Source organism: Ambystoma mexicanum, chromosome 3q, assembly GCF_040938575.1.
Source record: "Ambystoma mexicanum isolate Mex_15411 chromosome 3q, UKY_AmexF1_1, whole genome shotgun sequence".
NCBI lineage: Eukaryota > Metazoa > Chordata > Amphibia > Caudata > Ambystomatidae > Ambystoma > Ambystoma mexicanum.
This window is the reverse complement of record NC_090926.1, coordinates 886,535,084-886,562,534: the sequence shown is the minus strand read 5'-3', so window position 1 is coordinate 886,562,534 and position 27,451 is coordinate 886,535,084. Positions and strand designations below refer to the sequence as shown.

General features: G+C 45.9%; 1 protein-coding gene and 1 long non-coding RNA gene across 3 annotated transcripts in view; one reads left to right on the top strand and one right to left on the bottom strand.

Annotated features, from left to right (window-relative positions):
• The window catches only part of LOC138583088 (uncharacterized), a 212,016-nt gene extending 188,673 nt beyond the window's left edge, over positions 1 to 23,343 (top strand). Inside the window, exon 3 of the long non-coding RNA XR_011305151.1 lies at positions 22,967 to 23,343. This is a non-coding gene — a long non-coding RNA (uncharacterized lncRNA). The remainder of the gene's footprint in view (positions 1 to 22,966) is intronic.
• C3QH17orf58 (chromosome 3q C17orf58 homolog) overlaps positions 1 to 27,451 on the bottom strand; it is a 277,055-nt gene that overhangs the window by 152,498 nt on the left and 97,106 nt on the right. For both annotated transcript variants that reach the window (XM_069655022.1, XM_069655021.1), the window contains exon 3: positions 21,311 to 21,394. In XM_069655022.1, the coding sequence (XP_069511123.1) occupies positions 21,311 to 21,394 (84 nt within the window). The remainder of the gene's footprint in view (positions 1 to 21,310; positions 21,395 to 27,451) is intronic.

Sequence of the window (27,451 nt, the reverse complement as noted above, 5' to 3'; positions counted from 1 at the left end):
CCATGTGACAATTAAAGTCCCCCAAAATCACAATCAGTTTGTTTCCCTGCTTAATAGACCATTTAATCATAGTCTCATGCAAGGATTCTTGGATTGCTTCGGTATATGCCGCACCTGGAGGGGAGTACAGAGTAATTATCAAGATGTTTACTATGTGATACACAGACCATAATTCAAATTCCACAGCAATCACAAATTCGCCCGAGTTAGTCTCAATCTGGTGGGATTTTACATTATGCTTAATTCCCACGATCAGACCCCCGTAAGGTCTTCCCCTTGGCCCCTTATTTGCCAGAGATTGATGAACTGTATATCCATTTATCACAACTTGAGAGGTTAACCATGTTTCCTGTAAACAGAAGCAGGGGAATTTAGTCATTATAGTTAATGATCCTCCTGCTTGAAAAAGATGGTTGAAACCCCTACAATTCCAGGACATAATAGCAAAATTTCAATCTTTGTTTAGGACCGCCGGTAATGCTTCCACCAACCACTTCAAAGCGTTCTGAATATCCTCTATTTGAGGGGATCTCTCTTTCGTTCCCACAGGAATTGGAGTGTTATTCTTGATCTCCACAATCTTCTTTCTGCGACAAATATGGTCTTCCTTTCCAGGATCAGCGTCCAATTGTACATCCACCTCCACTAGATTGTCTTTATATGATCTCAATAGCTGTATAGTAGAATGGAATTTACAGTGGATAGCAGAAACGTTAGTATTCACACAAGTTAGGGGTTCAATAAATTCAAAGTCCTCAGATCTTAAAACTCTCAGTTGCGGAATTGAATGTAGTCTAGTGAGTAATTCAGTTCTTGTGAGCCAGTCTGATTCACTCTTTTGATAGAGGTTCTTGATGATATATATATTCCTCTTACTTCCCTCCTGACTCCTCTCAGCCTCTTTCGTAGTTGAGCTGTCATTCTCTCTTACCGGAGAGGTCATACTTCTACTACGAGGAGTGGAAAAAATCTTGTCGGGGTCTTCTCCCATAAATGAATCTGGTAAGGCAATCAAGTTTTCTGCAACACTATTAACTTCTTTGGTCTTTTCTGCAATCAACCAGCTGGTTAGGCCTCTGTCACCAGCTTACGTTTCTTTGCCCGTGTCACTTTTTTTCTAGCTTTTTTTGTGATCTTAGTAGGTGCCAGAGATAGTGATATTGAGGCTGCAACACACGGTCTCTTCTTCATGGTTGCCCTTCTGGCCATTCTCCTCTGCTTTCGGGAGAAAAAGATCTCAGAGTTAGTCGGCTCCTCTATATCATGCACCGGGTTCGCATTATTCTCTGCTTCCACCATAGCCATAGCAACATGCGCAGTGTGTTTCTCGTGTTTCTTGCAAGGATTCTTTCAACGGCAGTCTTTTTTCAGTGCCTGTGGACTTCTCGCTGGAGTGGGCGGACTTGCCTTTCAAATAGGCACTTGAACGCGGAGGGCGCGGTGTGCGCAGTGTGTTTCTCGTGTTTCCTGCAAGGATTCTTTCAACGGCAGTCTTTTTTCAGTGCCTGTGGACTTCTCGCTGGAGTGGGCGGACTTGCCTTTCAAATAGGCACTTGAACGCGGAGCGCGCGGTGTGCGCAGTGTGTTTCTCGTGTTTCCTGCAAGGATTCTTTCAACGGCAGTCTTTTTTCAGTGCCTGTGGACTTCTCGCTGGAGTGGGCGGACTTGCCTTTCAAATAGGCACTTGAACGCGGAGCGCGCGGTGTGCGCAGTGTGTTTCTCGTGTTCCTCGGGGAGCGAGGAAGGAGTGGAAATCAGGAAACCAGGAAAACTAACGACTAACACAGGTACTGTGAGAATTTTGCTTTGAAACACACGAAAACTGTTTATTAAAAACTCAAGTTCTTTTTGGACTATACTCGGCAAATATTAGATGACTAGCGGCCTTGCCTGAGTAAGGGAAGGGAAGCTTGGGAGTGTGACAGTTATTACTGCCACAGCCCTTGAACCCGCTACAGACTGCTGTACAGACCCTGGGAGTGTGATAGATATTCTACCATAGCCCTCTGCCTGCCCCTAATCTACCTCAGAACCTTAGACAACGGACTCCCTATTGGGTTGAGTGCATAATAGATTATTAGCATATAACTAAGGGAATCACAAGCACTGGTGTAAATCGCCCAAAATGCCGGGAAAGGCGGCAAACCGTAATAAAATTGCAGCGGCCAGAGTGAAGAAACCCTATGGCTTATGGTCAAACAAAGAGACCGTGGACAAATGTAATAAAAAGTCACTGGAAAGTGGGGGGCTAAAAGAATCTGGAGATAAGTCTGAGGCTCCACAAAAGGGACCATTAGATGCCTACTTCCCAAGTAAAACGAGCGAAGGAGAGGCTGAGGCTGCACGGAATAAAATCAATGCTTCGCAATTGGAGGGAGAAGGAAGCTATCTCCCTTTGGACTTGGATAATGACTCCCTCTTGCAATTGTGCTATGCACTACAAGAACGTGTGGGAACACAAGAAGGGATTCAACCAGAAGTAGAATGTTTGGAGCATCCACTAATTGGTGACTCATTAGTGGAAAAGCAGGCTGAAAATATAGAACGGGTACTCGTACATGAGAAGTTGGTGGCTAGTCATGTACTGAGGGGAAATGGGTCACCTATATTGATATCCTCTGCATCACAAACTGAAACTGCCCCAAATGTTTCTATACCTGCCGCCACAACTACTCCTGTACCAAAGGCACCACGGTTATCAGTGAGCCCCAATATGGTGTTTGACTCAGCAAACCCAATAGAAGATCCCACACACTCAGAATTCAGTACACATGAAACTTCCCAAACTGGAAACGCTACATTGAATTTTGCCATTAAAATCCTATTAAAACTCTGTGGAACGATGCATGAGGACCTGAAAGCTCAGGGGAGGGTGATTTTAGCCCTACATAAACTCTTAAAATCGACTAACAAAGCACCGATCACCCCCTGTATAGACTTGAGAGGCACACCGACATTAGAAGGTTTGCATGAAGAACTGGATAGAGTAAACCCAGCCCAGATGGCGGAAACGAAGCCAAATGATCCAGATGAGAAGGGAACAGTGGGGGAACAGGAAGAGGAACCCGAAATAGTGGGTCAATTAAACAGGAAACAAAAAAGAGCTGCGAACAAAAGGGCAGAGAAAACAAGTAACCCCCCCCTCCCCGGAACTCCACTCCTCGCCCCCCTCCAGGTAAAAATATTTCCAAGAAGCAGCGCAAACGTGCGGCGCACAGGAAAAGAAGATCTGCCCAAACAGTGGGTACTTTGACGAGTTGGCTTATGGAAGAACAACCGGCACACGCAAATCAGATCTTGGCAGCCCAGTCGGTCTCTTGTACCTCATCTGGCCCGAACTTATCCCACAGGAGGCCAGAACCAGTACTTGAGCTGGAATCCATACCGGGCCTACTACATGAAGGAGCAAGTATGGAGGGAAGTGGGAGCGCTGAGCCACCTAAGGTGGACATTAAAAACGTGATTATATCCCCTGTTGAGAATGGCAAAACTGGCAAACAGCTGAATCGATCTACACTCTTTGCCTTATTTGCCAAAATACCGTCACTAAGAATCTTAAATTCTGATGACGTGGACTTTGTTGAACCCTCACACAGTAAAGAAAGGAAACATACAACCATCCACTGCTACCTCCCTGAAACCGCTGCTATAATAAGGGCTAATCATTCATCTATCAAATATCTAGGATATGAGCTGGACGTACCTATTATTGAAGATACCATTGACGAAAATTGCCAAAAATGCAAGTGTGCATGCTCAACTAGTCCTGTAATATCAAAAATAACAAAATCCACTCAAAGGCTTAGTGATGAGCAAGGTTGGGAATGGCTCCAAGAAAGGCTTGCGCAGAAAAAAAGAGGGTGAACTTCGATAATAACCAGCTGGAATACAAGGGGTTTTAGTCACTGGACGAGTGCGGGCCCCTCGCGGGAGTTACTCTTGGCCAATGACCTATTTTTACTCCAAGAAACGTGGGTAACTTTTGACTTGGAGTTTGATGGATACGTAACTTATCAAAATATGGCCATCAGGGGAGAACGGGGAAGACCGAAAGGGGGACTACTAACCAGTGTCAAATCAGCATACAACCCTAAACTGATCCATCAGGATGGCCCTGGAGGAAATATCCTAGCAATTCAAATAAGTCCACCAGGTGGTTGGGCAGGAAGAAAGGAGGTCCTGATAGTAAATATCTATGATCCACCTGGGGAAGCGATCACTGAAGCTTTGGGAGATAAGTTGGACTCACTGTTAACCATCTGGAGTCTGGGGGAAGAAGGAGCCGCTATCCTATTGGGAGGTGATATAAATTCGAGATGCCGTGATACAGAAGGGTGTGGGAACTATCCCTTTGTACAGAATATCTGCGAGATACCTTTACCGCAGAGTAATAATAAAGGGAAACTATGGCTAGAAATATTTAAGGAATGGAACCTTACCATATTAAATGGACGGACAAGGGGGGATATACCGGGTAAAGACACCTGGATGGCAGGAAAAAAGTGCTCTATCCTGGACTATATAGCCACCTCTGAGGGCCTGTTGAACCACGCTCTGCAGTTAAAGGTTACTTTGAATAACTTTAGTGATCATTGTATGTTAACATTAAGTGTGGAGGGTGGTGGAGACTTGGCAGAGGGAGGCACATGGAGTGAAATTAGACCTAACGAGGCGGGAAATAAGATCAGATGGTCCCAACGAAATATCGAAAAGATGACATGTATAATCTTCCCAAACGGTAATAACATTAAACAGCTATTGAGGGGAAAGAGTCCGGAAGACATAGAATGTTGGATCACACACCTCACTCACTCATTGTTTAAGGGTATCTTGGGTTCAGGATTGAGCTGGAATAGAAGGGGAAAACCAAACTTTGATATTAACATAAGAGACCAAAAACGTATTATGCGCCGAGCCTTTAGAAGTATTAGAGCGCATAAAACTACCCAAAGTAATGAGGAGGAGGTCAAGGCTGAGATGGTTGCAATAAAAAGAAAATATCAGAAGTGGCTTCGAATGTACCGGCAAACCCAAAAAAGAAATCAATGGCAGAATTTTGTAGTAGCATTATGTAGTCGGAATAGCCGTAGTGTTTGGCAGATACTGGCCCAGGTGGGGGGTGAACAGAAAATGAGAGTTCTCAATCCTATTGCAAGGGATACGTGGGTAGAATACATCTCTAACAAATTCTATAAAGAGACCATGAACATCACTAATAGCTTGGGGGGTGTAAAAATATGGCCCCTCCCCCTTAGCTATAAGATTATAAAACAATGTATTTTGAACCTAAAAACATCAAATGCCCCCGGCCCAAATGGCCTAGCTAACGCAGTCTTGAAGAAAGACCCACATAACTGGGCCCAACTTTTACTCACCTTGTATTCAAGAATCTGTAGAACTTGTCAGATACCGACTTCCTGGAAATAATCTGTATTAATTCCGATATATAAAAAGGGGGAGCGGACCAAACCTATTAATTACCGGCTACTCTCCATGCTGGATGTTACCAGTAAAATCTTTAATACCCTGGTTCTTAATGAAATAGAAAAGTGGGTTACTGAAAACTGCATTCTAAATTATGCACAAACGGGTTTTAGACCGGGGTCTAGCACTACGCACAACATCAGGATACTGGATGAATTAATTAATAACACCACGAGCAGTGAAGACTCCACGCTATAAATTGCTTTTGTAGACTTTAGTAGCGCCTTTGATTTGGTGATACGGAACATCTTATGGTCTAAATTAAAGGCGTTGGAATGTCCTAAGTGGATTCTAAATATACTAATTGCCTTATACAGCAATACCTCTACCAGGGTGCGCCTTAACGATCAAGGTGATGTTACTGATAATATCAATATCAACATGGGAGTTAAGCAAGGTTGCATAACTGCACCTATGCTATATAATATATATATAGCTGACCTGTTAGATCGTATGGCTACAAAATCAAATTGCCCTCCGAAATTAGGAAACGTTCCTGTAATAGGAATGCTATATGCGGACGATTTGATACTTCTAGATCGCACGATGTCCGGCATTCAGAATATGATGAATGAATTAGTGGAATATGCTACCCAGATAGGACTTGTAATTAACGTGGAAAAGACAAAAATAATGATAATAGCACGAAAGGGACCCCATCGTACGGGTATAGATAGAAAGGTGGGTAAAATTGAGGTTGTAGAACAATATCCCTACCTGGGACTTGATTTTAAAGCACCTACAAACTATGATGCCATAATAAGACATAAGACACGGAGAGCAAAATTACTTACCCTCCAGGCGTGTAAATTCGCAAAGGGCACGGCAAGCTTCAGTAAGGCTGGTATATTGAAACTCTACCTCCAGTGTTTTGTGCTGGCAGTTCTGTATGGCTTGGAGGCTTTGGCCATGCAAGATCTAATCTGGCTAAACACTCTGGAAGTCCACTTTTGGCGTATGGTGCTGGGTTTGGGACCTTCGTGTTCGATACAATATCTCCGCCTAGAACTGGGCCTCATCTCCCTGAGAGGTAGAGCACTCCGGGCTCGAGGTGCTTTCTACCTGAAATCACGCGCAGAGCCCCACTGTAAACTACTGGGCCTGGTAGGAAAAAATTACGATACAGAAAGGTACCCACGTGGTGCTAATTACAAAGACCTGAATGAAACATTATTTAGGGAAATTGATTGGTCCTATGCAAACCTGAGCAAACTATCATATATCCATCAAAAAAAGGCATTCGAGGACAAGTTGAACAAATGGGACTGGTGTGCAAATTTAGATCACTTGTCCAAATTGAAGGGATATGAGAGGCGGTTAGATATGCCTCACACAGATACTTAAAAACACAGCCATACCTGCTGCTATGCCCGGCCCCTGAGGTGAGAAATTTCTTGTTAAGATTAAGAATCAATCAGCTGCCTGTTCTGACTATTATAGGACCACGACTGAAAATACCTGGGGAGGCCAGGACATGCCGTATTTGTCAGGGGGCAGGAATATTGGAAACCTCTAGACATGTGTTAACCCTTTGCCCTAAATTGGGCCCTATATATATGAATGCATATGTAAAATGGGTCCATAATTATGAGGCAATTAAGGAGGATGACTTCTGGTACATGTGTCTAAATACTGAATCTCTTAGTTTGCAGCTGTCTCTTTTTAGAGTATGGACACAAATTATGCCGCTACTATCACTATCACAGGTATTGCAGTAATATGGACATCAATAAGGCCGTGAGGAAAGGCCTCCCATGCTCTTATCAGCTCTTTGCTGCTCGTCTGCCGTCTGCCAGAAATCTATGCCGCACTCCGGAGGTAAGAGCCAGAACCACAACTCACCTCGCTCATACCCATGCCTGCATAGTAGATTCATCAGATTACGCACCCGCACGCTGCAGGCCACTCTCTACTCCCATCCCCTACCCACGAACACCCGCAATGCCCGGCTAAGTTCGCGCACCTCACCGCCCTCGCCATATTTGATCACTGCAAGACTCATCCGCCCAAAGCCCACAGCGTCGATGAATACAGACAATAAAGCAGACAATAAAGTACTGTACCACATCCACAGGTGTGCCACAACCGTACTAAACTTGTCACCACTTGTGCCCACTTCTACTGAAAGTGAGCCCCCCAGTGTAAAATCTGTGGTTAGCAATTCTTCTACCACCATTTTGAATGCTACTGTGCCAAATGTTTTACAACCTGTGTCCACCACTTCTGAAACTAGGCCCCCCAGTGTAAAATCTGTGGTTAGCAATTCTTCTACCACCATTTTGAATGCTACTGTGCCAAATGTTTTACAACCTGTGTCCACCACTTCTGAAACTAGGCCCCCCAGTGTAAAATCTGTGGTTAGCAATTCTTCTACCACCATTTTGAATGCTACTGTGCCAAATGTTTTACAACCTGTGTCCACCACTTCTGAAACTAGGCCCCTCAGTGTAAAATCTGTGGTTAGCAATTCTTCTACCACCATTTTGAATGCTACTGTGCCAAATGTTTTACAACCTGTGTCCACCACTTCTGAAACTAGGCCCCCCAGTGTAAAATCTGTGGTTAGCAATTCTTCTACCACCATTTTGAATGCTACTGTGCCAAATGTTTTACAACCTGTGTCCACCACTTCTGAAACTAGGCCCCCCAGTGTAAAATCTGTGGTTAGCAATTCTTCTACCACCATTTTGAATGCTACTGTGCCAAATGTTTTACAACCTGTGTCCACCACTTCTGAAACTAGGCCCCCCAGTGTAAAATCTGTGGTTAGCAATTCTTCTACCACCATTTTGAATGCTACTGTGCCAAATGTTTTACAACCTGTGTCCACCACTTCTGAAACTAGGCCCCCCAGTGTAAAATCTGTGGTTAGCAATTCTTCTACCACCATTTTGAATGCTACTGTGCCAAATGTTTTACAACCTGTGTCCACCACTTCTGAGACTAGGCCCCCCAGTGTAAAATCTGTGGTTAGCAATTCTTCTACCACCATTTTGAATGCTACTGTGCCAAATGTTTTACCACCTATTTCCACCCACTCCCCAGCCACTACCGAACCCCATCTTAAATGCGCCATGATTAACGCTAGATCCATCAATGCCCACGCTTTAGACATCCACGACCTCCTAACCACCCATGACCTCGATCTACTCATGATTTCTGAAACATGGCTTCACGATGCATCTGGCCCGGCACTCACCCTCGCACTACCGCCTGGATATTCCATCACCAGACAAGATCGGCTATCCAAAGGGGGAGGTGTAGCAATTATTGCCAAAGACTGCTTTTCTATCAGGAAAGTAGAGAAATCCCTGCACAACAGTGACTACCTCCAAGTCAAAATTAACCTATCTCCCCAATGTACCATTGCTGTCCACATTGTCTACCGCCCCCCAGGCCCAACAGGTGACTTCCAAGCCTCTCTCATCCACCTCCTCTCTGACAACCTCAAGAAACAATCTCAAGCCATTCTCCTGGGGGATGTTAACCTAGGTCTCCTGGACAGGAAGGACCCAGCAGCCAAATCTCTTGACTCAGCCCTCAAGGCTCTGGGCTACAGCAACACCATCTTTAGCCCAACCCACGCCCAGGGCAGAACCCTTGACTGGATTGCGCAACATAACTGCCCACTCATCATCACTGGAAACCTTCCCACCCCATGGTCAGACCACCACATCATCACCTTCAGCATCCTCACCACCTGCTCCACCACCCCCCCACCCCAACCACTGCCACCCTGCCTCTCCAGAAGCTCCCGCCAACTCACTAAGGAAAGGCTACTGCCTTTCCTCCAAGGCCCAGCCTTCAGACCCCCTTTCTCCACAGACCCAGAAACACTCGCAACAGCCTACGAAGCTGCCATCAAAGCAGCCATTAACTCCATTGCCCCCCTTAAACACCGTAAAGCCAAACCCACCACCCATTCCAACTCCTGGTTCACCCCAGACCTCCTCGCACTCCGCACTGAAAAAAAGGATGCCCTCACTCAGTGGCAAATGTCTCATTCTGACAAAGACAAGATGACTTTTAAATCATGCTCCATTAGATATAAAAAAGCAATCACCCTAGCTAAGGCCAAATCCTTTGAATCCAGAATCTCTGAAGCCCAATCCAGCACTAAAGAAATCTCTGCCATTTTCAGGGAGCTAGAGACACCCGCGCCTGCCCCCCAGAACTTCACCAAAGACAAGGCCTGGTGTGATGATATACAAGCAGCCATGAAAAATAAACTGAGTCTGCTCCAAAACAAAATACTAGCCACCAGGCAAGCCCTACCCAACACACACACCCCTGTCCAACCACCAGCCCCGGACACCCCCCAACCCTTTTCATTCAAACCCATTCTAGAAAAAGACATCACCAACATAATGAGGAACATCAAACCCTCCAATTGCAAAGGTGATGTATGCCCAGCCACCATTATCAAAGACTGCGCCGAAGCATTAGCTCCCTTCCTTACAGCCTTTGTAAACGCCTCCTTTGCTACAGGGAAAGTCCCTGCCTCCCTCAAGGAAGCCTGGGTCCGCCCTCTCCTAAAAAAACCCACCCTTGACCCCACCTCCCCCAACAACTATAGACCCATCACCACTGTCCCCTTCCTCCTCAAAATACTGGACAAAGCAGCATACCTGCAGGTTCAACATTTCATTGAAGAGAACAAACTCCTAGGACTCCGACAATCAGGCTTCCGCCCCAGACACGGGACCGAAACCGCCCTACTTGACCTGAAAAACCAAATGGACGATGCCAGAGACATGGGCAAACCAGCACTTTTCCTACTTCTTGACCTATCCGCGGCTTTCGACCTCGTGGATCATGACGTCCTATGCCACCACCTCTCCTCTACGGCCAAATTTTCCCCTGAAGCCACAGCATGGATCACTTCCTTCTTACAAGACAGAACCATGCAAGTATTCTCGGACCTAGCATCCGCCTCACCTACTATCATACTCTGTGGTGTGCCCCAAGGCTCCTGCCTCTCACCCACCCTCTACAACATCTTCACACGACCCCTTTTTCTCATCCTTGACGCCATGGGCATTTCATACACCAACTACGCTGATGACACACAGATCCTCCTCACCCTCACTGGCAACTACGACACTGACTCCATGACCCTCAACAACCTCTACAACACCATCCAAGCCTGGATGGCAGACAATGGACTATGCCTCAACTCAGACAAGACTGAACTCCTCCTGGTAGGCTCACCCGACACGCTGAAAAATCTAGACTCCCAGTTCAGTCACTTCACCATAGACTCCATCAAAATACCTGTCTCAGAATCAGTCAAAACACTTGGCGTCTACTTAGATTCCAACCTATCCATGGTTAAACAAGTCAACGCTATAGCCTCTGCAGCTGCATATCATGCCAAACTAATCAAAGCAGTCAGGCCCTTTCTCTCCAAAGAGAACTGCACTAACATAGCCAGAGCCATCACTGGATCTAGGCTTGACTATTGTAATGTACTCTTCCTAGGTACATCCAACAAAAACCTAGAGAGGTTACAAATCATTCAGAATAGCGCTCTCCGGGCAGCCCAAGGCATTGCCAAACGAGAACACATCTCGGAAGCCAGAAAACGAGCACACTGGCTCCCAATAAAAGAAAGGATCATCTTCAAAACGCTGACACTGACTCACAAGTGCTTTCACCTTACTGCCCCCGACTACCTCTCCCAAAGGTCCACCCCGTCTCTACTACGAGGCCAACCAGATCACCATATACTAACATGCTTTCTGTGCCATTAGTAAAAAAAGCCAGAGCTGGCGGCTCCAGCTTCCCATATCTCGCACCCACTCACTGGAACGCCCTACCTCCTATAATCCGAGGTGAGGCCTCCCTTTGCACCTTCCGCAAATCCATAAAAACCATCTTATTCACATAAGATTCCTCGCACCAGCTGAATACATCTCCTATATTCCAGTGCATAAACTGTTTGTAATGACCAACTGTACCAACCAAAACAGCAGCTCTATGCCTGTTGAATACATAATGTACTGATGAATGCTTCTTTGCCTGTAACTAAGCTCTTGCAAGTAACAGCGCCTCAATGCCCATGGGTTACTTGCGCGCTATATAAATTTAAATAAATAAATAAATAAATAACAATAATAATAACATCAGTAGAATCAGAACGCTCCTCTTCTACTGTAATTACAATTATAAATGTAATTCTAATTGCATTGTAGTATACTGTTGAGATATTACGCCGTGCTGTGCTATTATATGGTATTTTATATTTTATCTTCTACACTTGATATATTTCATACATTTTTATATTGCACATACTATTTTTATTTTTATATATCCTTTATATCCTTTATTAGTATACATTTTTATATATATGGATAGTGATGTATGAATGAATGTGTTTAAAATGTGTTGTGTAAAATCCATTTTTTGGATTATACCACAATAAAGTATTATATATATATATAGCCATAGCAACTGACAAATTATTCTCCGCATTGACGATCTCATTGCGGTTTGCTTCATTTACCATGGTCATATTGTTGGTATTTTCCAAAATGCGTCCACACATTTTTAATAATATTTTAAGGGCAAATTGCAGTGACGCCACTGATGCTTTTAACTCTTTAAATCCACCCATCGAGGTATAGGAGTCATTCGATGGATCCTCTTCAGACTGGTCCACCAGTGCTTCCAAATTCGGTGACGCGGATAGCCTAGCTGCCCCGTTTGGAGATTGCGTCAAATTTGACGATTGGGTATTCACCGCCTGTGCTTCCGCAATATTCATTACTGCTGGAGGCATCTGCCTTTGTATTGAGATGCACATGTCCAGTAAGGAATTATTGACTATCTCTTCGTTTATAGTCTGTTCCAGAGAGTGATTATCCAGATCGATCAGAGGTATCACACAATGTTCTTGTGGAGGGTTGCCCTCAGCTGGGGGATTGGGTTGGAAAAAGGAAGTGATCCGTCCCGTAGAAGTTTTTTGTTTTTACCCATCTTGTTATCAATTCCCAGCAGCAGTCCTTTCTCTTTGGTCTTACGCAGATTGTATCCAGGGGTCATGGAACAGGTGGTCATTATCACTCAGTCTGTTTCTTTATACAGTCCCACAAAGGATAATAGGTATCTCTTCTACCAATGATGTACCGTTGCTTTCGATTGTTAATTATATAGTATCAACTGGCTTCACACCGTGGAAAGAGAAACCTTGTCTACAAGGACAGTAGTCAATAACACGCAGCATTCTCACCTGCGCTGTTTTAGTCCCGGGGATCATAGGATTATTTCCAGCAGTCTCCCCGTCGTATCGCAGCTTATGTCTACTTTACCTCAGTTCACAGTTACATATAGCACCTTCTATCGATTTTACCTAGTAATGACAGTAGGTGATAAGCTATGGGATTACTATCCACTCAGGGCACTCACCTTAGTGGATAGAGTCCCTAAGTGAACTTATAAGTGAGCTTATACCCTTATACCTGGGCCGGGTCAATCTACTGTGACCAATAGAGGGAGCCAATACTGCCTGTGATTCTACAGGCTCATTAAATCCAGGTTGCCACTGCTTGTATTCGCGGTAGACAACCCTCGTATCCACCCTCGTCCCTGTGCGAATCAGCTGTAATCACCGCGCGGTGTCTCGGCAGCAGCCCAGCAACACAAACTAGGGCTCTCCCTCACACGCTCCCAGACGAGCGAACAAACGCTCCTGTGTGAGACTGAAAACAGGCGAAAAACAGGCAGAGAAACACGTGCCAGCTAATACATGGGTAAGGAACAGCTTGAGGCAGCCAGAAGCCACACCTTTCCTCACCGTCACTTTCAACCGTCCGCTGTCTGCCTTCTGCCGTCTGCCTGCTGTATCGTACCGATCCAACAGCTAGAAGGAGGAGTCAGAGGAGTCGGCTGTAGCTGTGCTATAGATTTGCATACCTCCGTCGTCTCCGATGCCTCCGACACACTCTCAGGAGTCGGGAGTCGGGGGTCAGGAGTCAGACTGGGAAATCAGCTACTCCGTCGACTTCTCTCAGTGGCACCCAGTTGCGTATCATCAATCCAGAGGAAAGGACCTTCGCTGACGTGTCAAGCCACACCTCACGTGAGCCGCGAGCCGTAGCAAAAGCTTGAGGAACCGAGGCTGCTTCCGACACCTGCAGCCTGACCCAATATGGTTAAGGTTTTTAAACTCTGTATTATATTTTATAGAGACATCGCAAAACATGCAGGGATACCAAACACTGGACATTTTTTAGTATCTACCTGAAAATTATTACCACACATTATCGATACTCTGAAGTGAAGACTAAATATAAAACCATGAGAACATAACTATTTTGCAATTTGGAATGAAAATGCAATATTACCTTTCTCTGTTGTCTGAGAAAGGCTTCAACCATTCAAACTAATTTTCCTCCATATTCTGAGATTAAAAGGCAATATGAATCTTATTGTTAATTTTGGAAAATGTCCAAAGACAACAAAAGCTTTGAAGATATATTTTGGGCCAGAAGCAAATCACTGTCCAATTTTATCATTAACTAATGAGCATCCTCAACAAAGATAACAGTGATATTAACGATACACGGAGTACATTGCTAAAGATAAAGAGTTCATGTGCGGACAAGTGAGTACATTCTTTGCATTATATATGTAAATATATACTTTCAACTAATGTAAACCAAATCCCACTATTTTTGCCTTTTCCAATTATGAGAGCGGATAGCTAAAGATAGTAGGGGCATAAAGATTAATGTTTAGGATGTCAGTAAAAGGGCACCGTAGGGTATATATGTTTAGAATGTGAGTTAATGTAGGATTTTTTGGACTGCCATATTTAAGGAAAAGTACAACATAGTGAGAACACCTGTAGCATTCAATCACAAATTAGGCCTATTGGGCACCAATGGCACAATACAAATACATTACGATCACTAAAGCTTATACATTTAAATTGTTAGAAACTGTAAAAGTTCTGTACCTGTTTATGGCCCTTCCCACAAAGGTACCAGAGTCAACTTTTAAGGACCTCCAGATAGCAGTGCATAAATGTATCTGGCAGGGCAAGACCCGATAGGACCAAACATTCCACTCTCACCCTTCCCAAGGAGGAGGAGGCTTCGGCCTCCCTGACTTCCAGCTATATTATAAAGCAGCTCAACTCAGAGTACTCCTGGAATACATGCGGGACGATATGGGAACATATTGGTCATACTTCGAGGATATGGAAACACACCCGCTCAAAGTGAGGGATTTGTTGTGGGCCCCCCATAAAGGTGTACCGAGCAGATTACTCAATCACCCCTCCATGGGAGTGTTGTGGTCACTGTGGAGAGGGAGTAAACACCCAGAGAACCTGTCAATATGGCCCTCCCTGATGTCCTCTTTCTGGGGCCTGACATAAGATTGGGAGACAGGGGATTCTTTAACTCCCAAGACTGGTCAGATAAGGGGCTGGAAAGGGTGGGACAATTGTTCCTAGGGGGAAAATTCTGTCCATATGAGGCAGTGGCAGAAGTCCTGGCTGGGAGCTGGTAAGATCTCTGTATACGAATATCTATGGTGGAAAGGGCTCTTGACCGACTAGAAATGGGGATCGAAATGAAGGCGGCCACTAACCCCGTTTGGGAAAACATTGGACTCAGCCAATACCCGGAAAGGGATGGTCTCCAAACTGGAAAAGGTATTGAACGCCAGTGACAAAAAGGACAGGCAGGGGTTTAAGCAATACTGGAATGAGCTAGCGGGGGAGGAACTCACAGAAGAGGTATGGTGCAAAATATATAAGGTAGCGTTTCACGGGAATCTCTTCACAGTGGACATGTAACACAGCGTTAAGATTCTCCAGGGCTGGCACAGAGACCCCCTCAAGATATCCAAAATGTTTGGAGGGGCATCTCCCCTGTGCCCAAAGGGGTGCGGTCAGATCGGGTCAAGAGGACATGTGTGGTGGCACTGGCAACAAACACAGAACCTACGGAGGTATATGGAGGAAATCATTGGAGAATCGCTCCCGCTGGATCCTTTGCAAATGCTATTGGGGATACCCCTTAGAGATGCGGATGTATATAGATACCCCAGGATGTGGGAGACCATGCTACAGGTGGGGAGGTTGGTCTTGGCCCAGAAATGGAAGAGCGCTTTAATCCCAAATAGAGATGATTGGCTGAATAAACTGAAAAATATGTCCCTGATGGACAAACTGACAGTGATGGTGAACGATGAGCTGGTGGCTTTCAGGTCAGCCTGGGATAGTATCAAACAAAAATGGAGATGGGATGTGCATTGAGGTAGAGGTGAGCCTGGCCCATTGCGGAGAGAGGCAGGGAGGAGCACAATTATAACAAGTGGAAGGGGAGTGCGCCCCCGGGAAAAGGCTGAGTCGGGCACGACCGGACAAATAATGAGTAAAGTAGCCAACATGGGACCAATGTTATAATAGAAACAATGACCAAAAGGCCAATTATGCCATTTATGCCTAATGTGAACATGCGGAGGGGGAGTGATCTCACGGAGAGGGGAGACATTCACTCTGATGTCTGACTCTGAGTACTTTGATAATACTGCATAAGAAACCACTCGTTTGTTTGTAGGTGGAGGGTGCTGGGTAGGGGCGGGGGGCAACCGGGTTGTTCACGAGGTGCAATGATGGTGCAATGATGCTATAATGTGACATGTAACATACGGTTCTTGTTTTGTTCATTAATAAAAATCAAAGTTGAAAAAAAGAACTGTTAGAGAAAAGTCTCTCCCACCTGCTTCATTGGTGTGAGGAAGAAAATAATGTATAGCCCCACGGCCCTGGAAAATGACCCCACCAAATGTCTACACATTAGTAGTCTTGCAAGAGGTTCCGAAAGTCAATGTTTTCCTTGGCTGCCACCCTCAGGCCTCCCCCTTTGCAGACCACCAATCTAACGCCGGACCGGCCACTAGATTAAAATCGCCCCCCAGGATCACAAACATCTGGTGTAGGAATGTCATCTGTGCCGCGTTGAGCGCATATAGTGTGTCCAATGTAACCCGCACTCCCTCGCAGAGACCCTTTATCCCAAAGAATTGCCCTCCGTACCCCCTCTTCATCTGCACCCCCGTCATCCGGAATGCATTTCGAACTCAAATGCCTAACACCTCCTTCTTGCGATCCTTATGAGATGCCCAATAGATCTTACCAATATCTTTACCCTTTATTGCTGATTCCGCCCCTGCTTGTAGTAAGTCTCTTACAAAAAGAGGATCACCAGGGGCTGTTTGTGGAACATGTTGCTAGTCAACGATCTCTTATTCTGCAAGCTAAGCCCCTTTACGTTTAACATGGCCACCCTCAACTCAGCCATAGTCCTTCTTCACCCTTCGACGTTTCTACCTCCGAATCCCCAGGAGTCATCCCACCCTCCCCCTCTGTGCTGGCCGCTGCATAGGATGCCCCTCCCTCTCCCATCCCCCTCCCTCCATAAACCCCTTACGCCCTCATCCCTCTCCTTTTACCCTATCTGTCTGACCGTGTATCCCCTTTGCCCTGGTCACACCAGTCGAACCACCAGGGATGCAACCCCTGCCCTGGCTGCATTACCTACCCTCCCCCTCCACCTACCTCCCCCCCAACTCCCACACTGCCTCCCCTACTCCCTCCCAGACTTAATTCCAGCAAAACCCTAAAGCACCATAAACCCCCCTCATACTTTCCTCTTCAGCCCTACTATTCCCTCTTCCCACCTCCCCGGGCACAACATCAAAAAGCCAACTATAAACATTGTGAGGAACAAGGGCATCCCCTTTCCCACTCCTCACCCCCCCCCCTTTCAACCAAGATGAGGAATGACCCCAGGAGCGAGATCCGGAGCCCATCAAGGAACATAAGGATCAGCGCAGCCCTCCCAGATCCCCTTCATGTGCCGTCTTTCCAGTGTGAGGGGGTGTTGAGTTTCTGACATTTCCTTGCCCCTTGGATCTTGGGCTTTCCCACAGCGGACTTCGGGCCTCAAAAGAGTGTGAGCAGACAAGTCCTGAAAGATGGCCACCCTGGAGTCCATGTACTAAATGTCGCCCCGGTGGCACGCCTTCTCAAGGATCCTCGCCTTATCACCATAGTGGTGCAACAGTACCAGGACCAAGCACGGACCTCTACTGCCTCCCCCAGAATGGTGCACCCTGTCCAGGGTTATTCGCTCACCCTCTTTGGAGCCCAAAACCATTCCTATTATGCCTTCTGCTCCAAGCCAATGGGGGACACCCTTTCCGCCTCTCCCGGTTCTCGATGTCGTCCACTTTGAGACACAGCTCCTCCTCCCGCAGTTCCACCGCCATGAAGCGTGCCTCTGTCTGCGCTTCTAGGATCCCCATCGAGGCCTGGTTAGCTCCCACCACTTCCACTTTCTCCACCTTTTCCTGAAGGATCCACCACCTTAGCCCCTATGTCTGTCCTCATTCCTCTCATCTCTCTCAGGATGGCCTGGATATCACTTTTAATCAGGCTGATCTCTGCCGAGCATGGATGAGGTCATGCATCTCGCTTGGACTTCGCAATCTCCTCGCCGTCCTGGTATCGATACTGTGCAAGGGCACCTCTCCGGCTCATTCACCTATGCCCACCCTCCTCGGCTCGATATTTTGGGTAACACTTAGGCGAAGATGCTCCCCGCCTTCCCCTTTCCAGTCCCAACGTCTCCACATACCAAGGGTGGTTGCCGATGCAAAAAGATCTCTTCCACCTTGCTCTGCCGAAGAGCCTTACAAGGCCTGTCCTTCCCCGCAGGCTCCTTTCGCATTTCCGTTTGGGCTCCTTTCACACTCCAGGCCGCCCCACACCGCCCCTGCCTCGCAGGGGGGTTCCGCTGCACCTCTGCCAGGAGGGTTGCACACAGCACTCCGCGCCACCCAGGCCACTCTGTTGTCCACCACGATATTGCCTCTTACAACCAGCCCTCGCCACGCTCCTCAGGGCTTCTCCTGTCGACCAGTCTGGCGGGACAAACTGCTGGCTGCTTCCGCCCCTTGCAGTTGTCTGTGGCAGTTCTCCCCGTGGGCCTCACACTGCCCCACCTTTTCCTAGGTGTTCAGGGGGGCCCTTAGTGTGTGCAGGGGGACTCACTGGTCCCGGGGAAGTCACCACAGCAGTCTAAGCACTCAGGAGTGGGTGCTGCACTCTCCTGCCTTGGGGATCAAATCCTCAACTTTTTCAATGAGCCAACAACTGCTGCAGCTGCCAGATCACGGGTCTGTCAGCTACTGACAGAAAATTCTCTTATCACTGGTGCTGCACTGGCCTCTTATGCAGCCTCTCTATCAGGCGTGGACTGCCTGCTTTCTGGCTTGTGTTGCTGCACTCCCCATATCCACCACCCTAAGTGCTGGGCCAATAGTGCACTAATGCAACACCCACCTGGGGCTTTGCTTCACACAGCCTCCTGCTGGCTTCCTTTGCCAGCTCCCTGTGGGGTGTGTCACACAGTGGGCCATTCCACTGCTGCCACTCCCGCTGTATCCGAGGCTGGTGTCCCAGCTCGCCGTTGCCACTCCTCTGTGCCCCGGGCTGGCAGCGCAGGCATTCTGTGCACCCCGCCTCCACTCCGCTTTGTGGGCCTTACCTTGCCCAGCGCCCCTGGCATTCTCGGGCTGCTTTTTGCCTGGGTGCCCACTTCTTAGGGACCTGCCGCCCACCACTGGGCCTCCTGCAGCATGGCTGACACTGCAATGGCCCTGCTGCCTCCTCCCGCAGACGGGCCAGCCGCTGGACTCATTGGGCACTACTCCTGGGGTCGGCCCTCTCTGTCTTCTGTAGTGAGGGGCCGCCTCCCTGACTGAGAGGGACATCCCCACTGACACTGCAGCTCTGTGCGCAGGTACCCCAAGGACGCCTGGCTGCAGGGCAAAGGCCTGTGTCTTCTCCCGCCCAGCCGCTGTCTGCACATCCAGGGCAGGTCTTGGTTGTATGGGCTTCTTCATTCCGGTTTGCAGGAGTTTTACAGCTTAACCTCTGCACCACTGTTACAGAACTGCTTCACCCGCTCGGGGACCCTCAATCGGGGGTCCCGAATGCTGCAACTCCACCAAGCTCCACAGAAACTCCAGGGCAGAGGACAGAGCATGGCGGTCAGGCTGCCATTTTGCCTGCGCCCCTTGTGGTCTCCCTAGAATGTATATTATTTAAAAACTGCTTCTTTGGTTTTCTTGAGCAGAATTTCTTTTTATTTAAAAACTGCTTCTTTGGTTGTTCTTGATTTAAAAGGATTACATTTGCTCTTCTCGTTATGTTTTATTGATGTTATGGTTTAGCTGATGAGGACAACGTAGTATCTGCAACAATCTGCACATGGGCCATTATCTTTAGAAACACTGAAAGTAGTCCAGATTCCAGACCCCCGCTTGGCCTCTTGCAAAACTTAACTCTATCTTCTGAAGTGGCGGGGTTATGGAGCTCTAAGTCCTAGCAGTTCTAGTTCAGAAGTAGTGCAAGCAGACGACCATGAATCCATGATTTGTGCTTTACAAGTATGCCTTGAGCATGAAGTATGTTGAGGACTGGCATAAGCACCTAAAAGCAGGCCACCCAGAGGAAACCCAATATATAAATCCCCCACTGTTACAATGGAAGCATCACAAATGAGGGCAACCCACATACATGCATCAGCAATTGGCTCCAAAACAGGTTAATGTCTTCACCTTGGCCTTAATGCAGTAGACCCAAGGACCACAGGCACATACTTCCTGGGTGAGGGAATATGTGGGTCCTCAGAACCTCTGCTGGAGGAGGAAAGTTCTAAAGAGTTACGAACACCAACAAGGAGAATCACCCACGAACCCGGAAGAATTTCATGGCCAACATTTGTTTCTGAAGTCCAAAGCCCAGTTTTCAAGGTTAGCTAACCACTGTCAATCTGGGCACCAATGCTCTGATTTTGTTGTGTCAATATAAGGCCATCCTCTAGCTATACAGAGATTTACGTTGGAACAAACTGAAGGTCTTTGGATCTGGCCACCCTAAAGTTTACTCACTAAGAGTGTGGGAGGCGTGGTGTTGGAGGTGACTATCCGGATGTCTGTCCTAAATCCAAAAGAAGTAGACATGGAAAAATACTGATTTATCCTTATCCTAATCTCACCTTAAAGAGGTAAATAAACCAGCTTCCGTGGTATTTGATGGTCCAATGGATACGCTTTTGTAATGTTTAGAAATGCCTGTAGGGGACCCAACAGCAGGTAACTGCTAACGTAGGTGGTCCTCATAGGTCTCTCAGCTGTGAAATGCCCTAGGGCATCTCAAAATGAAAGAAACTTGCCAAGCAGGTTTTGATAAAGTCTGAGAGCTGTTTATCACTACTGGTCTCATGAATCCCTGGTGACTTTGGCAGAGAAAAATGCATCTTACCAAACTCGAAAGGAGAAGACAAATACCATCTATTTTGCATGATTAGAGCGGGTGAAAATGTCTCAATGAGAGCCAGGAATGGCAGGAAAAACACAATACATTCAACATTTAAGGGAAGAGAGCTTGAAGAGCTGCTGCTCGCTTTGTTCCGTGTGGCAAACAAACAGAAAAGTCTCTTCTCCTGATGTGATCTTGTGAGTATGTTGCTGACTATGGACCAAGAAGACATGAGTTCAAATCCCGGCTTTCCAGCTTCAGCAAGGTGTGTGATCCAGAGCAAATCAGTTTTCTTCAATTCTCCTTTCTGCCAAATATTGGAAGTACTTACAAATATGGTAACTGTTTAACTAAGTGCCACGAAAAAGCAGAAACTTGACATAGTTGATGCTACAAAATATACTTTAGATTTAAAACAATGATTCACGGTTTTGCATTAAAAAACAAACATATTAAATGAAAAAGAGGTCATTAAAGAACTACCAAATTCGCTGCTGCAGTAAAATGCTCTTTCATCCCTTTCCTTCTTGCACTCAGTCAAACACACCTTCTCTTTGTTGTCAGGGTCTAAAATTGGAGAAAGCATAAAAAAAATCACGTTGCAGTACCACTGGCACCGATATCAGAGTAAAACCTTGTCTCATTAATAAGCCAAGCAGTCCATTTACTTTATTTACAAATGAAGTTTTCTTTACAAATGAAACTCCCATGTAGGTGTAACACGAAGGGTACTTTGGAAGCTGAGGAGGAAAGCATGGCAGGGGTCTTAGCTCTGCCTTGTGCCCATACCCCACCTTCAAAGGACTCGACAATTGGGCAGAGTGGGAAATGAAGGTGTGAACGCCTTTTGCCTTGCTTTTATGTCTTCTGATCCCACAAGCCCCATGTAAAATGACCCACCAAGTGTACAACTTTCCGGAGGAGGATGAGGCAGAGATTACGCAGCAATATTAACCTTTTCCGCTCTTATGTTGTGTCACCTCTTCTGGAAGCATGGTATTTATTTATTTATTTCAATTTGTAAAGCGCACAGCGGCCCTGAGGCATCGTGGCACTGTTACACAATATTCACTTGGGTACAGTTTGCACAGATTGGTAAAAGTGCCATATCTGCCAGGGCTCGTGGTTTAGTCACGTGTCATTGACCACCCAACTTCTTGGACCAACTGACTCCTGCCTGCTGTGTCGTTCTTTGCAACGCGTGGCGCTGCATAGCAGGCAGAGAGGCTACCCTGCTAGGCCTTACACCGGGATGGTGCCCCTGCTTGGCAATGCTTATGTCCTCCTGCAGCAGCAGAGCCCCTGCCGGGCAACTCTGCGTGTGGGGGCTAGTGCTCCTGATAGGCAACTCCAGCTCTGGTAGCCTGGGTACCCCCAGGCCATTGGCCGGGTCCGTGTGTTCACGGTCCGTCAGGGTGATTCCTGCATCTCAAGTACGGTGGGTGCCCCCACCACCCCACGAGCTGGCTCATGTGCCTGTGAGCCAGCATGTAACTGATAATGTCAACGTGTGTGATGGGTGCTCCACCATCACACATCGCAGGTCCAGTCACAACAGCTCTCTGGGGATAACCTTTCCTACCAGATGTTGTTTCCAAAGTACCAGATCTCCACTTGAGAACTCTTCTTGCCTAATTGTATTGTGCACCAGTTTTGGTTTTCAAAATGAAGGGACGAGGTGCGACTGTACAATTATTTGGGATCAATGCCAGTTAGTGCTTTCTGCATCAAACAGCCCATTTTTACAGTCCGCCTTCTCTTTGCTGTGAGTGCACGCCAGGGCCTACTCCCAATTCTTTCCATTAGTCTCAAGGCTACAATTCAGAGACGTCTTGCACGAACATAAGCAGTAGTTGAGCAAGCACGCCACAGCTGTTTAGAAAATGTACATTATTTTTTATTTTGTTTGCAGGTCTTTAGGAAAAGAAACAATATAATCTGTCCATACTTTTTTAATAAAGAGAATAAGAACAATGTTGAAAATCTAAATTTACAAAGGAATCTTAAGCATCGCAGCAATTCATTTACTGGCCATTTAATTACCCGTTTTAAATTGTATTTAGGCCTTTTTGTTGCATTTACACTGGTAGTTTGTAGGATAGTGATATGTGGATCACATTATTTTTGTTTTTATTTTAGAAAGGTGGTCTTTGGCCCTGAAGAAGACGACAGCAGTGATAGGTCGTTGAAACTAGTGTGGGCAGCATTGGAGCCATTTGGAGCCATACTGATGTGCTGTATAATTGGCGCTTTGATGCCGCACACGATAATTAATGTCATGTATGAACTCTGTGACTGGTGAACACTAGTTGGCCTTTCGTCTGTTATATAACCATTAGGTGTGAGTGTGACATCTACCGATGGCACCTCCCTTAATGATTTTATGCAACACATTTCTGCACTTTAAAAAAAATATCTGTGATGCGACTCTTTCTATTCACTTGTTTTTGTCGATTTACATTACATTCACTTTATTGCACTTGTTACTTGTGATTGTTTGATAAGTTTAAATGTAATGTACTAGCACATCTTTGTGAGTTAATAAATATTTCAATCTGTTTATGTGCAATTTGGCCTGTTATATTTTGGTATGAGGATTTGTTTGTTCGCATGATACAAGTTGATTTAAACGCATGGTACATTAATTCAGACCAATGAAGAGTGTGTGTAGATGATGTTAGGAGTTAATGTGGCAATAAATGTCAGCATTATATACCGAGAACATTCTAATGCTGTGAGAATAACATGAGCGCATTGTTATCTTTTAACATAACTTACATTATCTTTTAACATAAACGTGTCTATGTATACCTTGTGCATGTGTGCATATATGTTTCTGTGTTCTGTTTGCTGAACAACCTCAATTCACAAATGAGGGCGAGGGTCTTTAGAACCTGGCTATTAGCTTTTGATACAAAATTGTGTACCCTAATCTACCAAGAAAAAAGTTACTAAACTAGGGAACTTAATTGAACAGGTGAGAGGCACTCCCTTAGGAAGGGATCAAAATCAAGCAGTCACTGTTCTGATATTAGACCTCTTTGATGCCTTAGTGTGAGCAGAGATAGGAGGAAGTTTTGGGGTGAAGGAGTGGCTGGAGATGGGGCTTGGCACACAATAGGAAAAGGGCCCTACTTCACCCCATGTAGGATTGTTTGCTTTCTGCCATTGCTTTCCCTCCTGTCCCCTGACCTTATTCAAAAACACTGCACATTCAATGTTACATTGGTTTCCTTGTAAAAAAATAAATGTGTAGTTGTTTGCGGTCAGAGCTATTTTGAGGCATTGTAGAGAAATTTAAGACATTTTTGTGGTTGCCAATTTGTGTCTTAAAATTGGCTAAAATTCCTCAAAATAGCCCTTGACCACTGACAAATATTTGTGTTTACAAAAAATGGTTTAACATGGATCTTTCAGTGTCTCTTTTAGTGGCCACAGACCCTCTGTGTATGTGTATCTGTCTATAGGAGAGCTGCAAAGTGTCAGCTGCCTGTTGGCTTTAAAAGAAAAGCTGTGTGAGGCTTTCATGCACAAGGCTTGCGTGAGGCCATGGTGCACTGGCACCTCCCAACCTGCTGTGGCAATGTAGAGCACCCAAAAAAATCCTTATCTCCAACAAAGTGAGTGTTCCCGGGCAAATCCTTTTATCGCATGATGCCTTATCTGCTAAAAATTAGAAGTCTCTACAATGTGGAAAGGTTGTTTTCACAAATCAAAGTCTTCATGGGAAAACAAGAAAGGGCAAGTATGGGCAAAGAATCCGTGAAAAAGAATTGCATTATTTACCACAATAATTCTGACTTGTAGAAATGTTAGATATTACTGGATTAGCACATTCATCTTTACTCTCCGGAAAGTGTTCATAAAATCTTGCTCTGAGAAACATTACCCTACTCATGCACGCGATGAAACAATATAATAACATTTGTGAGTTAACACTGAAAAAAAACAGTTATCCATGATTTTCTGAAGGGGCAAACGGGAAAACACAGATAAACACATATTCTTACAATTTTTGAAAACACTGGAAAAACACTCCCGGAATTAATAAAAATAAACCCTTAAAGCAGGAAACCCTACATACAACAAAATATATCTCTAATTCGCCTTGCTCAGGTTGTGGGGATTGGCAGCAGAGCACTAGAATGGTTTGCAATCTTCTTGGAAAACCACATCTCCAAGTAAGTCTCTACCCATCCCTTTTACAGCCTGTCAACATCACTTACAGAGTTCCTCAGGATCATCGTTATCCCATTATTATTATTATGGTATTTATTGAGCGCGGACCTAGCTACGAGAAGTAATGGAGTGCTTTACAGAGGTATACAACAGAACAGATATACAGCAGGATAGGATACAGAGGGACACAGAGGAGGGATACAGCTGTACAGGGTGGTGAGTAGGGGAGGGGCGGATGGCACCTATAAAGTCCGGTGGTACGTGGGGTGACGTGATGGCCTAGGTGTTGAGGAGAAGAGCCCCCTGGAAGAGTCTGTCTTCATCCTTTTCGACGTTGTCCTTGTCCCCTTGGCACAGCTTGTTAAATCCCACACCTCATCATTCCACATGCGGCCTGGCAACAATCAGCTGATACCCATTAAACCTCAGAAACAACAGGAATTAGATATTGACCTGCATCTCCCACGTTCAATGATGGATGCAGCTAAAGAGCCTCTACACAGACAAGATACATTAGTGTTGGAGGCTCCCAGAACCATTTTCACATTTAACAGGCCCTTAAAATGCACGGCAGGAAAATGCAGGCTATTCATTTGGAGGCATTGAAATGAAAGTGGATCAGCACAAGTTGTTCAGAAAGCTGTGGTTCCACTGAAAAGAAGAAAAGCCTGCCATGATCAAGAGTGACCCCGTCATGCATGGTAGACCCCTATGCATCTCTTCCAAGCCAGGGCATATTTTTATTTTCTGATAATTTTAAAGCGTATCCCATTTCGAATACGGAATGCATAAAATCTGCAGAAATGCTCCTGATTTGCAAAAAGGGTGAAGGGGGTGAAAAAGGGGATTAGAATGTGCACATCTAGTATGCACACGTACAAATGCCTTTTGTGAATTGGGGGCAACTTGCGCCAAAGAAACATTTGAGAATCTGCCCAATCTGTTAAGTGAGTGAGTGAGTGAATGAGTGAATGATTTAGTTCTAATCTGTTAAAAAAAATCCTCGCCCACACTGATCAGCTGTTATTGGAAGAACAAGTATAATTTCCACTAAATACAGAATATTTTGAAAACCAGTGCAAACTGGTTCTGTCAACAAGACCTCCCACAAACCCAGGTATCAACTGCCCCTGGACGGTGTCCAGTCAAAGGATCGATTACAAAAGGCTCCAATGCAAAAGGTGAGTGTCAATAGGGTTGAAAACCAAAGGTTCGAATTTTTTTATTTATATATTTATTTTTGGGTTTCCGTGTCGGTAAAAAAAGTTTTTTTTACCACAAAAACAGGGGTTGGGGGGACCCCCCACAAAAAAATATATGTTAAAAAAAATAATAAATTTCGAACCTTTTGTTTTCGAGACTATTGACTCGAACCTTTTGTCATTCGACCCTTTGCAGTCGATCCTTTGACCTATAACCCCCCTGGACTACTTGTTTAATCCTTCTCGCTTCAGTTGCGTCAAGACTATAATGCTCAGCGCGCTAACATCTCTAACTGGTCATCACTGGAATCGGTCAGATCGTCCGGCCACGCATCATGGCAGAATATTCAAAACTCCTAACGGGTGTGGGCCCCTCAGAATCATAAAGGAACATTATTTTTCAAAACCTCTTTTCAAATCCCTCAACGGTAATTTCACCAGTGTGTCCTATTTGTGTAAGTCTTTTTGAACCCCGTCCAGTTGATCCCTTTGAAACATAACAGGGAACGACTGGTTCTCCTTCCCTTGCATCTGCCAGCAGACAGTGGGCGTGGCTGGAAATTCAGGTATTGCAGAGAGCTTTCGAGTTTGGAATTTTGTTTTTTTTTGCAATGTTTTTTTACTTTAATGACACAAATTGTTGCAACACCTTGTGGAAGAATCAGATTGTTTATTTGGAGAGTGAGGCTGAGTTTTGACGCCGCTGAAAAGTGGTCATGCATGTCACGTCATGAGTGTGACTAATTAGACTTCCCACATCGTTGTGTGGGATGGCCCGTGCTTGGGGTATAGCACCGACGTGACGTTGGGGTTAGCGAGGCGGGTGTTCAGATGGAAGTTAGTTACTGGTTGAAGGTGGAATAAAGCAGACGTTTACACCACCAGCTCGGTCTCCTGTCTGTTATTCTCACTGTTATTCTCACTGCGGTGAGACGCCTCATTGTGGCACAGCACCCAGGCATTCCCCGTGTGCCTGGAATGCGACATTGGCGAGACGAGGAGACTGACGGACGCACGCGAAGAAGGGAGTGAAGCTTCGCCAGTGTGCAAGCTGCTGCAGGTGGGTTTAGGAGGATGCCGTTGGGTATTAGATACACATGTCGGTGCGCCTCCTTGCTGTATGCCCCCCCACAAACAGCTGCGACTTCAGCCTGTGCCGCATGGACGCACAAGGGTGAAGGGCTGCATCTCTCCCCTCAACGGGATACCGTCCCCGCAGCCGACCTGCCCCTCCCCCAGAAGC